This window comes from Impatiens glandulifera, chromosome 8, assembly GCF_907164915.1.
Source record: "Impatiens glandulifera chromosome 8, dImpGla2.1, whole genome shotgun sequence".
NCBI lineage: Eukaryota > Viridiplantae > Streptophyta > Magnoliopsida > Ericales > Balsaminaceae > Impatiens > Impatiens glandulifera.
This window is the reverse complement of record NC_061869.1, coordinates 38,072,276-38,084,523: the sequence shown is the minus strand read 5'-3', so window position 1 is coordinate 38,084,523 and position 12,248 is coordinate 38,072,276. Positions and strand designations below refer to the sequence as shown.

Below are 12,248 nucleotides of genomic sequence, written 5' to 3'. Positions count from 1 at the left end.
TACATGAATAAAATGCAAATGTTAATGCGGTAATATACAAAAATATATAAAATATTCTAACTAAAGTTTCAACCCAAATATTGCAAATAAAATAATAGATAAATTTGCAAATGAAAAAAATATAAGTATTGCGAAGAGTATTGCATTACATAATTTAATAAATTATTGCAAAGAGTATTACTTTACATAATTTTATAATTATGTTAAATATATTTTTAATATACATAGACTGTGTAGATATGATTGCATAAAAATGTGCAAAGTTTATTACTTCATTTTCATATATTCGTTATATTAGTTATTGAAAAAACTATTGCATTATATAATTTTATAAGGTATTGTCGTTTATGTTAAATATATTTTTAATGTAATTAGTGTAGATATTATTGTATAAAAATGTGCAAAGTTTATTACTTCATTTTCATATATTCGTTATACTAGTTATTACAAAAATTATTCTATTACTAAGGGTGTTCAACTGGTCGGTTAACCGGTTAAACGATTACAGTTTTATCTCTTATTTTACAAACCGGTTAACCAACTAGTATTGATATCAGTTTTATCGGTTTTGATTCTACTGGTTTGGTCGGTTAACCGATTTAACCGTGAACCGATAATTTAATTTTTTAAATTAAGTATTAAACTTATTAAATGATATTTTTTTCAAAAGCCTTGTTTGTGATGTATTTTTATGTTATTATCCATTTATTTTTATCTATATTATATAATTGTTATAATATAATATATTATAATAATATTTTATAGATATATTTAGAAATAGGTTATAATATATTATATGAGTCTAACAATATAATATATTTTTAAAGTATCCATTTTTAAATCAATAGATATATAAATTAGATTTTTTTTTTTAAATAATTCTATACAAATTATAATTTAAAATTTAAAAATGACTAATATATATATTATTAAATATTATTTATAATATATCTAATATTTATAAAATAACTAATATAAATATATATGATTAAATTATTACCGATTTACCGGTTAAACCGATTGAAAATTAGTTCAACTGAAAATCAAACCATTTAATCAGTAAAAAAACCGGTTAACCATAAATCGGTAAAATGAAACCGATAAACTCAGTTCATTAAGGTTATCAGTTTTCTTGTTTTTTTGTACAACCCTATTCATTACCTAATTTTATAAGGTATTACAGTTTATTTATGTTAAATATATTTTTATTATTTAATAAATTTATTGTATTCCAATTCCTATTGCAATAAAAAAAATATATATATGTATATATTGCATAGTTATATTAACCATCGTTAGTGAGTTTTATAAAAAAAATGAAATTTAATAATAATCCACTTATATGATATTCACCAAAAAATAATAATAATAATAATAATAATAATAATAATAATAAAACAAACTGAAATAATTATTTCATGTCAAAATAAGGCCTAACTAGAAAGTTATGATCTTGTATTCAAAACTAATTCTCCAAGACCTAAATATTTGTTAAAAAGTCTAAATTAGGGGTATTCAATATATCTGAACCGAATATCCGACCGAATTTGAATTCACCGAATTCGAATAAACTGAATTCAAATTATATTTTTGGTTTTCGAATCGAATTTTAAACCGATTCAAATTCAAATACGGTTTTCGGTTTGTTTTTCGAGTTTAGGTTTCAAATTATTTTCGGTTTTCGAATCGAATTCATTTTTATTATTTATTTTTATTCTATATTATATAACTTATTACATATTATATAATAAATTATCATGGACCTCCTACTAGATCTAGATCCATACATTAAATCCATAACCCCTCATTCATTTTTTTTCCTCTAGTTGTTCACACCTCTCAATCACCATATATTGTCGTCTTCGACACTATTTTATTTGTGTTGTTCAATTGTCGAATATATATTTGCGTTAGTCACTAAGCTAAATTTGTTTGATTAATATTTTTTTTAAATTTAAGTAGATAAGATCTTTTTGACAACTTATTTGTTTTGTTAACTCTTTAAAAAAATTATCTTATGGGTAGGTGATGTATATTTGGTCTAAATCGAATATCCGACCGAATTCGAATTTATTCAAATCGGTTCAGTTTTTGAATTTTCTTAAAAAAAATAAAAATTCGAAGAACCCGGACCGAAAACTCGAATAACTCGAAAACCGAACCGATGAACACCCCTAGTCTAAATCCCAGATTTCAAACAAATTTCTTTAATGAAATTTTTTGCCTTGTTTCTATAACACAACATAAATCCAAATGATTATATGTAACAAGATGATTAGGAATTGGAACTATCCCCACTAGATCCCAATTTTTAGTTTCAAAGTTGCATAACACAAGACTCATTTACATTTATTGATTGAATTGAGCCAACAATGACAGAAAGCCTAAAATACAAAAGATTATTTATTGATTGGGCTTGCAAAAGGAATGAAAGAATTAATAATTTACAAAAGCAAAAACATTAGGGTTTTGTTTTGATAAAAATATAATGTTATATTCCATATCCTTTTTTTTTTGTTTTATTTTATCTTCTTCTTCTTCTTCTTCTTCTTCTTCTGAACGTCTTACTTTCTCTCTCTCAGAAGAAGCTGTGGCGGTTGGATCAGCTGGGCGCCGTCTCCTTGGCTTCAAGCTGCAGCAATCTTCATTTCGTCTAAGCTTTGTCGCGCGAGTTAGTTGTGGAGCTCCTTCTGCGGCTCTGCTTTTCTCCTCAGCAAGTATTCTTCCAGTACTCCGTCTTCGGCTGACTCAGAAGGTTCTCAGTAGAGAACTTCTCAGGTTCTCTCTAAATTGTATTGTTTTATCTATATTTTGAAAATGGGTATTCCGTATTTGCGTGGAAAATGTTTTCTTCATTTCGTTTTTGCATATACTAATATTTTATACTGTTTTACAGCTTTTCATTTCAATTAGAACAATGGTTTTATAAGCATCGGTGCCTGAATACTTGAAGATATTATCATTCGGATCTATAAGCTTGATATGTAGTTAAATTGAATGGATTTCACATGCAGTAATCGCATATAGATCGTGGAAACTTGTTAAAGATCTGAATTTTGCATTATTATGTTCAAATTTTGTGATTTATGTGAATCCTTCCATTGTAAGCTTTTACTTTACAAAATGTAATACCCTCTGCTTTTGTGGGTTAGTCATTAAATTCCTATTTAATTGTGCAAAGTTGCTTGCAAGAGAGGTAACTGACGATTCTGATGTTCATCTAGAACTGTTGATTTGTATTGATAAAAGTTTGTTTCTTCCTCTTCCTCCTGCAGTTTTTGTCAAATTACTGGCATGCATATGGCAACCTCTGGTCAAGACATAGCAACAGATGTTGGGAAGAGTTTTGCTAGAAGAGATAAACTTCTTGAGATTGAGACACAGGTACAGAAGTGGTGGGATGAAAAGGAAGTCTTCAGAGCTGAACCCTTAGATGCACCTCCTGGTCCGGGTGAAAAATTCTTTGGCAACTTTCCTTTTCCTTACATGAATGGTTATCTTCACCTGGGTCACGCTTTTTCTCTTTCAAAGCTCGAGTTTGCTGCGGCATATCACAGGCTCAGAGGTGCTAATGTCCTCTTACCTTTTGCATTTCATTGCACTGGGATGCCCATCAAGGCTTCAGCTGACAAACTTCGTCGAGAGATGGATAAATATGGTTATCCCCCAGTTTTTCCTGAAGAGAAAGTTGAAGAGATAATAAAGCTAGAGGAAGTTATTGCAGAAAACCAGTCAGTTCCTGATAAATTCAAAGGGAAGAAATCTAAGGCAACAGCAAAGGCTGGTGGGGATAAATACCAGTGGCAAATAATGCAAAGTTATGGTCTATCTGATAAGGAGATTTTAAACTTTGCAAATCCATATAATTGGCTAACTTATTTCCCCCCTCTAGCTGTTGAAGACCTTAAGTCATTTGGCTTAGGCTGTGATTGGAGACGGACTTTCATTACAACTGACATGAATCCATATTTCGATTCATTTGTGCGGTGGCAAGTGAAAAAATTAAAGAAGTTGGGTAAAATAGTCAAGGATTTGAGACATACAATTTATTCACCATTAGATGGCCAACCCTGTGCAGATCATGATCGGGCGTCAGGTGAGGGTGTCATTCCACAAGAGTACACTCTTATCAAGATGGAAGTCATTTCACCTTTCCCCCCTAAGATGTGTGTTTTGGAGGGTAGAAGAGTATATCTTGCTGCTGCAACTCTAAGACCAGAGACTATGTATGGACAAACCAATGCCTGGGTTCTGCCTGATGGAAAATATGGAGCATATGAAATTAATGAAACTGATGTTTTTATAGTTACAGAAAGGGCAGCACTTAATCTGGCATACCAAAAGTTATCTCGTGTTCCTGAGAAACCTACGTGTTTGTTGGAGCTGAGCGGGAACGATTTGCTAGGTTTGCCTTTGAGATCCCCTTTATCTTTCAACGAGGTCATATACTCCTTACCTATGTTGTCAATTCTAACTGACAAGGGTACTGGGATCGTGACAAGTGTACCCAGTGATTCCCCTGATGATTTCATGGCCCTTCATGACTTGAAATCGAAACCAGCTTTCAGAGAAAAGTTTGGCTTGAAAGATGAGTGGGTCTTGCCATTCAACATTATTCCAATTATAAACACCCCTGAATTTGGGGATAAATCTGCTGAGAAAATTTGCTTGGATATGAAAATAAAGAGCCAGAATGAGAAGCAGAAACTAGAAGAGGCCAAGAAGAAAATCTATAAAGGAGGATTCTACGAGGGAACCATGATCGCAGGTGAATATTCTGGAATGAGAGTCCAAGAAGCAAAGAGCCTGATTAAAAACAAGATTTTGGAGGAGGGTTTGGCTTTAATCTACAGTGAACCAGAGAAGAAAGTCATGTCGAGATCTGGTGATGAGTGTGTTGTGGCACTAACCGATCAATGGTATATTACTTATGGAGAAACCGAATGGCAAAAGAAGGCCGAAGAATGCTTAGCTTCAATGGGTCTCTTCTCTGACGAGACAAGGCATGGATTCGAGCACACGCTAAGCTGGCTTAATCAATGGGCTTGCTCTCGAAGTTTTGGGTTAGGCACTCGCATTCCTTGGGATGAAGAATTTCTTGTGGAGTCTTTATCCGATTCCACTCTATACATGGCATATTACACTGTATGCCACCACTTACAGAAGGGTGATATGTATGGATCTGATACTTCATCTGTTAAACCAGAACAGCTTACAGAAGATGTCTGGGAATTCTTGTTCGGTAATGGCCCATTTCCAGAATCGTCAACTATACCTTCGTCTCTTCTTCATAAGATGAAAAAAGAATTTGAGTACTGGTATCCTTTTGACCTCCGTGTTTCAGGTATCTTCTATACTAATACTAAGAAATTGTTTGATGTAGTTTTTCTTTTGATTATACTTTTTGGAAAAAACCTTTTTTATGAATAAAATAGATTATTGGGGGTTATGTCTGATAAATGACTAAGAGCTTGTTTAATGTAGGGTTATTTTGAAAAAGATATTGTTTGATGAAAAAGTGGATTACTTAAGTTTATTTGTGATAAATGACTAAAATATCTTTTGTATATAATATTTAAAACTTTATGAAGTATAAAGTAATGGTAATTTGATATTGTAGTTGATTTAATTGATGAAATGATTTATGGTGAAATAAAGAATTATTGGATTAAATCCAAATAATCCTCATCAAACAAGTTGTAAAATATCATTTCTTAACAATAAAGTAATTTTGTTAAAGAGATAATTATAGTTTAGTATTTTAGTTAATGATTTGAAAGAATTGGTTGCTGAAGTTGTTGATTTGGTAACATATTTTCTAGAGCTGATGCTGGGTTTGGCAAGAAAACATCAGCAAATTTATGAATATATGTTTAATTAAGTTATGTTCTTGAACATTATCTCATCTAAATCATACTTAAAAAAAAAGTGTTTCTAAGAAAATTTATGTCATGATCTTGTCCAAATGGACGCTAAATAACCCGTCATCAAACAGAGCCTAATTTGATATCCTACCCTCCTTCAAGGATTAGTCGAGTTACCCGAAAGCAGGTCTAGACATCTGGTTACAAAAAAAAGGAAAAAATATCTGATCTTATGTACATTTCAATTCTGAACTCAAACTCATAATGTGAAACACTGTAGGTAAGGATCTAATCCAGAATCATCTTACCTTCTGCATATACAACCACACCGCACTTCTTCCAAGACATCAATGGCCAAGAGCATTCAGATGTAACGGTCATATCATGTTAAACTCAGAGAAAATGTCAAAATCAACTGGAAATTTCAGGACCTTACGCCAAGCCATTCAGGAATTCTCTGCTGATGCCACTAGGTTCTCTTTAGCCGATGCTGGTGATGGAATGGATGATGCCAACTTTGTGTTTGAAACCGCTAATGCTGCAATATTGCGTCTAACAAAGGAAATCGCATGGATGGAGGAAGTTCTTAGCGCTGAATCCTCTTTACGTGATGTTCCCCCAACAACATATGCTGATCGCGTATTTTCGAATGAAATAAGTATTGCTGTTAGTGTAACCGGGAAGAACTATGCAGATTATATGTTTAGGGAAGCTCTTAAAACTGGCTTTTATGACCTTCAAGCTGCTAGAGATGAGTATAGATTTTCGTGTGGTTCCGATGGAATGAACCGAACTCTTCTTTTCCAATTTATGGATGTTCAAACGAGGCTTATAGCTCCGATCTGTCCGCATTATGCTGAATACGTATGGAGAGAGTTATTGAAGAAAGAAGGGTTTGTTATTAAAGCTGGCTGGCCTGAAGCTGAATTACCCGATCTTACACTTAAGAAAGCGAATAAATACTTACAAGACACGATTGTTTCAATGAGGAAGCTTCTTCAGAAACAGCTTACGGGTTCGAAGAAGGGTAAGACAAATGTGTCAAATAACCCTGATAAAATTTCGGTTGGGTTAATATATGTGAACGAGCAATACGATGGGTGGAAGAAGGAATGTTTGAATATACTTCAAAGTAAGTTTGTCAGCAATACTGGTGGTTTTAGTCCTGATCAGGAGATTCTTGAAGCGTTGAAGAAGAGTTTGGTTGGGCAAGAAGGAAATTTTAAGCAGATTCAGAAACTATGCATGCCTTTCTTGAGATTTAAGAAAGACGAGGTCGCGACTGTTGGATTTCAAGCGTTGGATTTCAAGTTACCTTTTGGGGAGATTGATGTTCTTGTGGAGAATTCGGAGCTGATTAAGCGTCAGCTTGGCCTTGAGCAACTTGAGATTTTGTCGATGACTGATCCGAATGCTATATTGAGGGCTGGATCTTTTGCGACACTTCTAAACAAGAGTCCACCATCACCCGGAAATCCAACCGCGATCTTCTTGTCCTGAGTATGAGTAAGCTTTCCCTTATCAAATTATAGACCTGCCTGTTTTTTGTTTTTTTTTTCAATTTTCTGTATTGACTTTTTTTTTGTTTGTTTGCAAGGATTGATATTAATAATCCTGTATCTGACTGATTTCAGTAATTTTGTAAGGATATTCTACTTTGCTTTCTTAAAGCACTTACAAATTCATTGTTATTTAAGCCTTTGATTACAAGTTGAACTGCTTTGGCTTTTGGTGTGTAAATAATTTGATAATAAAATTTTAAGAAAGGAATTAGATGCAATTTAGGAAAGTATCTTTGATTATGATGAGAAAAGATATATGATTTTTTTAAAAAATTTTTTTGTGTATATTTACTATTTTGAAACGATTTTGATTCAGAATTTTATCTGATACAGATTTGACAAAGAAACTGGCAATGTATTTTTAATAATCTATTTTTATTCTAGTTTTTAGTGAAACTGGGTTTGAATACTGTCTTAATGAAATCACATGATAGCCTGAGAAAGTTTTTGCTGTAGCTTGGCTGGAACGTTAACGACGATCTCAATGCATATTTTTTCAATTTATTGAACTGGGAGATTTGACGAAATGACCCTTAAATAAAGGGTTAAATGTGTTGGTGATCAGCGCATAAATTAAATTACGTTGATGACCATTTAAATTTTTTTTGACGAAAATACCCAATTCGCGTAACACGGAGGGAGGATTGTCACGCGAAGGAAAAACCCGTGAAAAGTCGAGAATCCCTTACAATTTAATATAACTTCGCATTTTTTTTCATTTCTCTTCTTCTCCTTCTCTCTTTTCCCGCTCTTTTCCTCTTCTCTAAATGAAAACCTAAACGGCGGCGATCGACGGACAGCCACAGCGGCGATCTTCGACGGACACAACCATGAGCACGAGCACTGTGGCAACTGTTACTCTTCTTCCTCGATTTGTTTGTTGTTTTCGTTAAAAATGGTATGGTCGCGTCTCGCGAATGGTGAAGGGAACGATCGTCTCGTGGAGGGCACGATCGTCACGCGAAGGGCACAATTGTCTCGCGAAAGACACAATTGTCTCGCGAATGGCACGATCATCTCGCGACGACACCATTGAAGTAATACAATTATAAACTGACCATAATGTTTTTTCATTTTACAGGAGATGAAGAAGAAGTTTGATGATGAGAATAAAGATGAGAAGAAGAAGATGAATGAGGAGATAGAGAATGAGGAGATGAAGAGTGAAGAGTGAAGAGTGAAGAGATGGAGAATGAGGAGAAGGATAATGAAGAGAAGGAGAATGAAGAGATGGAGAATGAGGAGATGGAGAATGAAGAGAAGGAGAATGAGAAGACGGAGAATGTCACATTCGATGAACATGCACGATCGTCTCGCAATGGGCACGATCGTTTAGCGATGGCATTCCATTCGACTGAAATGACGTTATGTTAGTTTGAATCTCTTTTAAAATAACTTCATTGTCATTCTTAGATCGAAAATGCAATTATCAATAATGATTCCATTATATAATTTAACCATTTGTTATGCGTGAACTTGATTTTTTTTAATCTCTCAACATTCGCAATTGTTATATCAAGAAGTCATAACACATCTACATTTGAGATTCAATCCCCAAAATGACATGATCAAAAGTAGTGTCCTCATTAGTTTTGTTTTGATTTTATTAGATGTTCTTGAGCATGCAAAATGTTGATTTCTCCATCAAAGAAGAATATTATTTTCAACTTCAAAGAGTACCACATGGTTATATTCATACCAACAAAAAAGTATTCTCATGCTTAGACCAAATATTTCTCTTGTCGTAATTGATTCTGTTATATAATTTATGCGCGAACTTGGTTACTCATGTTTTAGTTTTCTCCCAATATTCTCAATTACAATTTCAAGACGGTCAGCTGAACTAAGACTTCAAGACGGCCTGCTGAACTAAGTCACTTGTCCTCCGATCTATTTATGCACGACTTGAGACCATGTTTTTTTTCTTGGCACTGTCTTGTATGAACATGTTGCCTTTTACCATCCATTTGTGAAGCACTCTCAACAGTAATTTATATATAAAAACAAGTTTTCAATGAAGATGTCTGAACATATAAGTAAAGCAGAAATATGTGAACACCATCAAACAATTTTATATAAAATTGATACCAATATTGTCACTCAAAATTCATGAAATTGCAAGTAAATCAAATATTAGGTCATAACAGTAGGTAGAGATGCAGCACAAACAAAGCCAGGCTCAATGATTTCTTTAAATTAAGATGATCTCCCTCTAGGTAGTACAGATAGTAAGTTCATTTTTTATTTTTTATGAGCATCCCCTTCATCTTTCTGATCACCCAAAAGATATTCAAGTTATTATTCCCAATTCATGATTATAGATCATTAACAGTTAACTTTTCACCTTCTAATACTTCATAACTCCCATTTTCTCACAGTTTCTTATAACTGATGAGTATGTTCTATGGCCTATCAAACTTGTAGAAAACAAATAATTCCCACATGAAAGAAGATAAGAGAAAAGACATAAACAATTGTTCATAATAAGTGCATGAAAATTAAGCTCCAAGAACATCATCACAATGTCAAATCAGAACATTATGCAACAATCAGATGGCTCAAATTCAGTGGCAGATCAGTCTCCCCATAAAATATAGACAAGCCCTGGTTAACATAGTTAAGAAAGTATTAACAATATGAGAAAATCTGTAACAGTTTTTACTAAATTAAATGGAGAATCCTTTTTACTCATAGTTTTGTCCTACAATATAAAGCCAATATGTTTTGAGTATAACACCTATTAGCATTATCATTAATTTACATCAGCCAAGTTTGAATGAATTTAAAGATGTCTTATTTAGAATTATGTTAATTCATATACAAGTTATTTAACCTCTTGATGGACATAATATACTTCAACAATTCTATAAGACCTTTGAATCTACCACAAAGAGATGAGATAATTTAGGCCCTGAACAAAGATTTGTAAGTTTGTCATAAAATAGAAATCGACCTTTTCCACGTTGTTTGTTGGCCCTTTTCCTCAGAAGAAATCCCAAGGAGCCATGTCTAGGATGCTCAAACTTGCGGTGAGACATTTTTGTTTCTTAGTAAAAACTAACCTGCGAAAGATTTAGTTCTAAATATTGCATCTTTTTTCACCATCATGTTCAAATTATACAAGACGTTGATAAATTTGATCAGTCTGGAAAGTTTTTATACAAAAAATACAAAGAACATCCAAATCACAAAAAGAAAATAGTGATAGAAAATGTATAGTATAAACTCAAAAATGCCTTTTGTGAATGCAACCGATTCCAAGCAAAAGACATATTAATGCTTCCTCACCATAGACCTTTGACGTTTTTACGTATCAATTCTCGGGGGCTTATTCGTTTGCTTCTTACAAATACCTTAGATTCCCGGGTAATTGCAAATGAGCCCTATAGAGACTCCAGCTTTGGTTAAGTATGGGAGAACATTTCTCTATCATCCGTTGAAAACAGGCCAGCATCAACATATCGTAAACAAACTAAAACTAAAAGGCATATAAAAACAATGTATAAGATAATCAGAACCTTTATTTACTACAAAACATTGATTAGATAAAAACACAGCGAGAAGATCAAATAGAATCGACGATTCAGATTTGATAAACATTACACAATACAAATGATGCGAGCTAGTTAGCATTATGAAACCATCCGAATCAGAGCATCATCTACAAATATCATCATCGACAAGATGAAAATCAAGATGAACAATAAGATGAACAAGATGAAAAACAAGATGACAATAAGAACAAACTCATCTGCATTTATCTACAAATATCATCATCGAGCATTCAACTTGCATCGACAAGATGAACAACTAAGACGAACAAGATGAACAGCCAAGACGAACAAGATGAACAAGATGATCAGGGTTCCATCGCAAGAGAGAAAGGAAAATAACCAAATGAAAAATTTTAAGTATTTATATAAAGAATTAGGGTTTTTCGCGTGACGATCCTCCCCTTCACGTTATCCTAAAGAAATATTTTCGTCAAAAAAAAATTAAGTGGTCACCAACACAATTTAATTTATGTGCTGTTCCAGCGCATTTAACCTATTTTTTTTTAATCATTTCGTCAAATTTCCCTTCAAAGAACAGTGTATAATTACAATTATTTGAACATCTTAACTAATTATACAATTTATGAATATATATATATATATATATATATATATATATATTTTTTTTTTCCTTAATTAAATATATTGATTTGAATATAATATTTCAGTATTAAGATTTTTTTATATACAAATACTATCATTCCATATTAATTAAATTATTTTCCAAGAACCCATTCAATGAAATAGAAAACTACAAAAATATAAAAGCAACCATATCTAAAGGTGAAAATATAAAAAAGCAAGCAACCAAAAACATCACACTTATTAAATTGTTGTCTAAAAGTATACAACACAAAAATATCAAGTCATATAACTAATATTTTCTCTATTTACAGTAAGAACAACAATTCTAAATAATTCTCTTTCAATTTTTAAATAACTAAATTTCATCTCTTTTCATTCCCCTAATATTAGTAATCCATATACGTTCTCATCTAGGGCTACCTGTTTTGTACGGTGATAGTTTTGCCTCAAGTGAACTTTTATTTTGCTATTAATTATCAAATTGATAAGGTGAAACATCCTCATCTCTGAATGTTCATTATATATATGATTCTAATGCACGGGTAAGTATATAAAAAATTATTATTTATATATAATATGTTTAGTTTTCTTTTGTAAATGTCACAGCTAAATTGTCTTTAGGGCTGTGAAAAAACCCAGAAAATCGGTAACCCAACCGAACTGATAGTTAACCGATTTCATTT

The 12,248-nt window shown here is 32.5% G+C and overlaps 1 protein-coding gene across 1 annotated transcript; it reads left to right on the top strand.

Moving 5' to 3' along the window:
- The first annotated feature begins 2,548 nt into the window (after positions 1–2,548).
- On the top strand, positions 2,549–7,580 carry LOC124913090 (leucine--tRNA ligase, cytoplasmic-like). The gene is made up of 3 exons (XM_047453711.1): positions 2,549–2,778; positions 3,276–5,344; positions 6,145–7,580. Exons 2-3 carry the CDS (start codon positions 3,295–3,297, stop codon positions 7,362–7,364), a joined length of 3,270 nt encoding a protein of 1,089 aa, XP_047309667.1. The 5' UTR covers positions 2,549–2,778; positions 3,276–3,294; the 3' UTR covers positions 7,365–7,580.
- Positions 7,581–12,248: the final 4,668 nt, after the last annotated feature.

What these genes read in the sequence shown, in the direction of transcription:
- LOC124913090 (XM_047453711.1), top strand. Translation starts at nt 3,295, where the DNA reads ATGCATATGGCAACCTCTGGTCAAGACATAGCAACAGATGTTGGGAAG. An exon ending in TTTTGACCTCCGTGTTTCAG is followed by an intron (nt 5,345 to 6,144) that starts GTATCTTCTATA and finishes GAAACACTGTAG; the next exon opens with GTAAGGATCTAATCCAGAAT.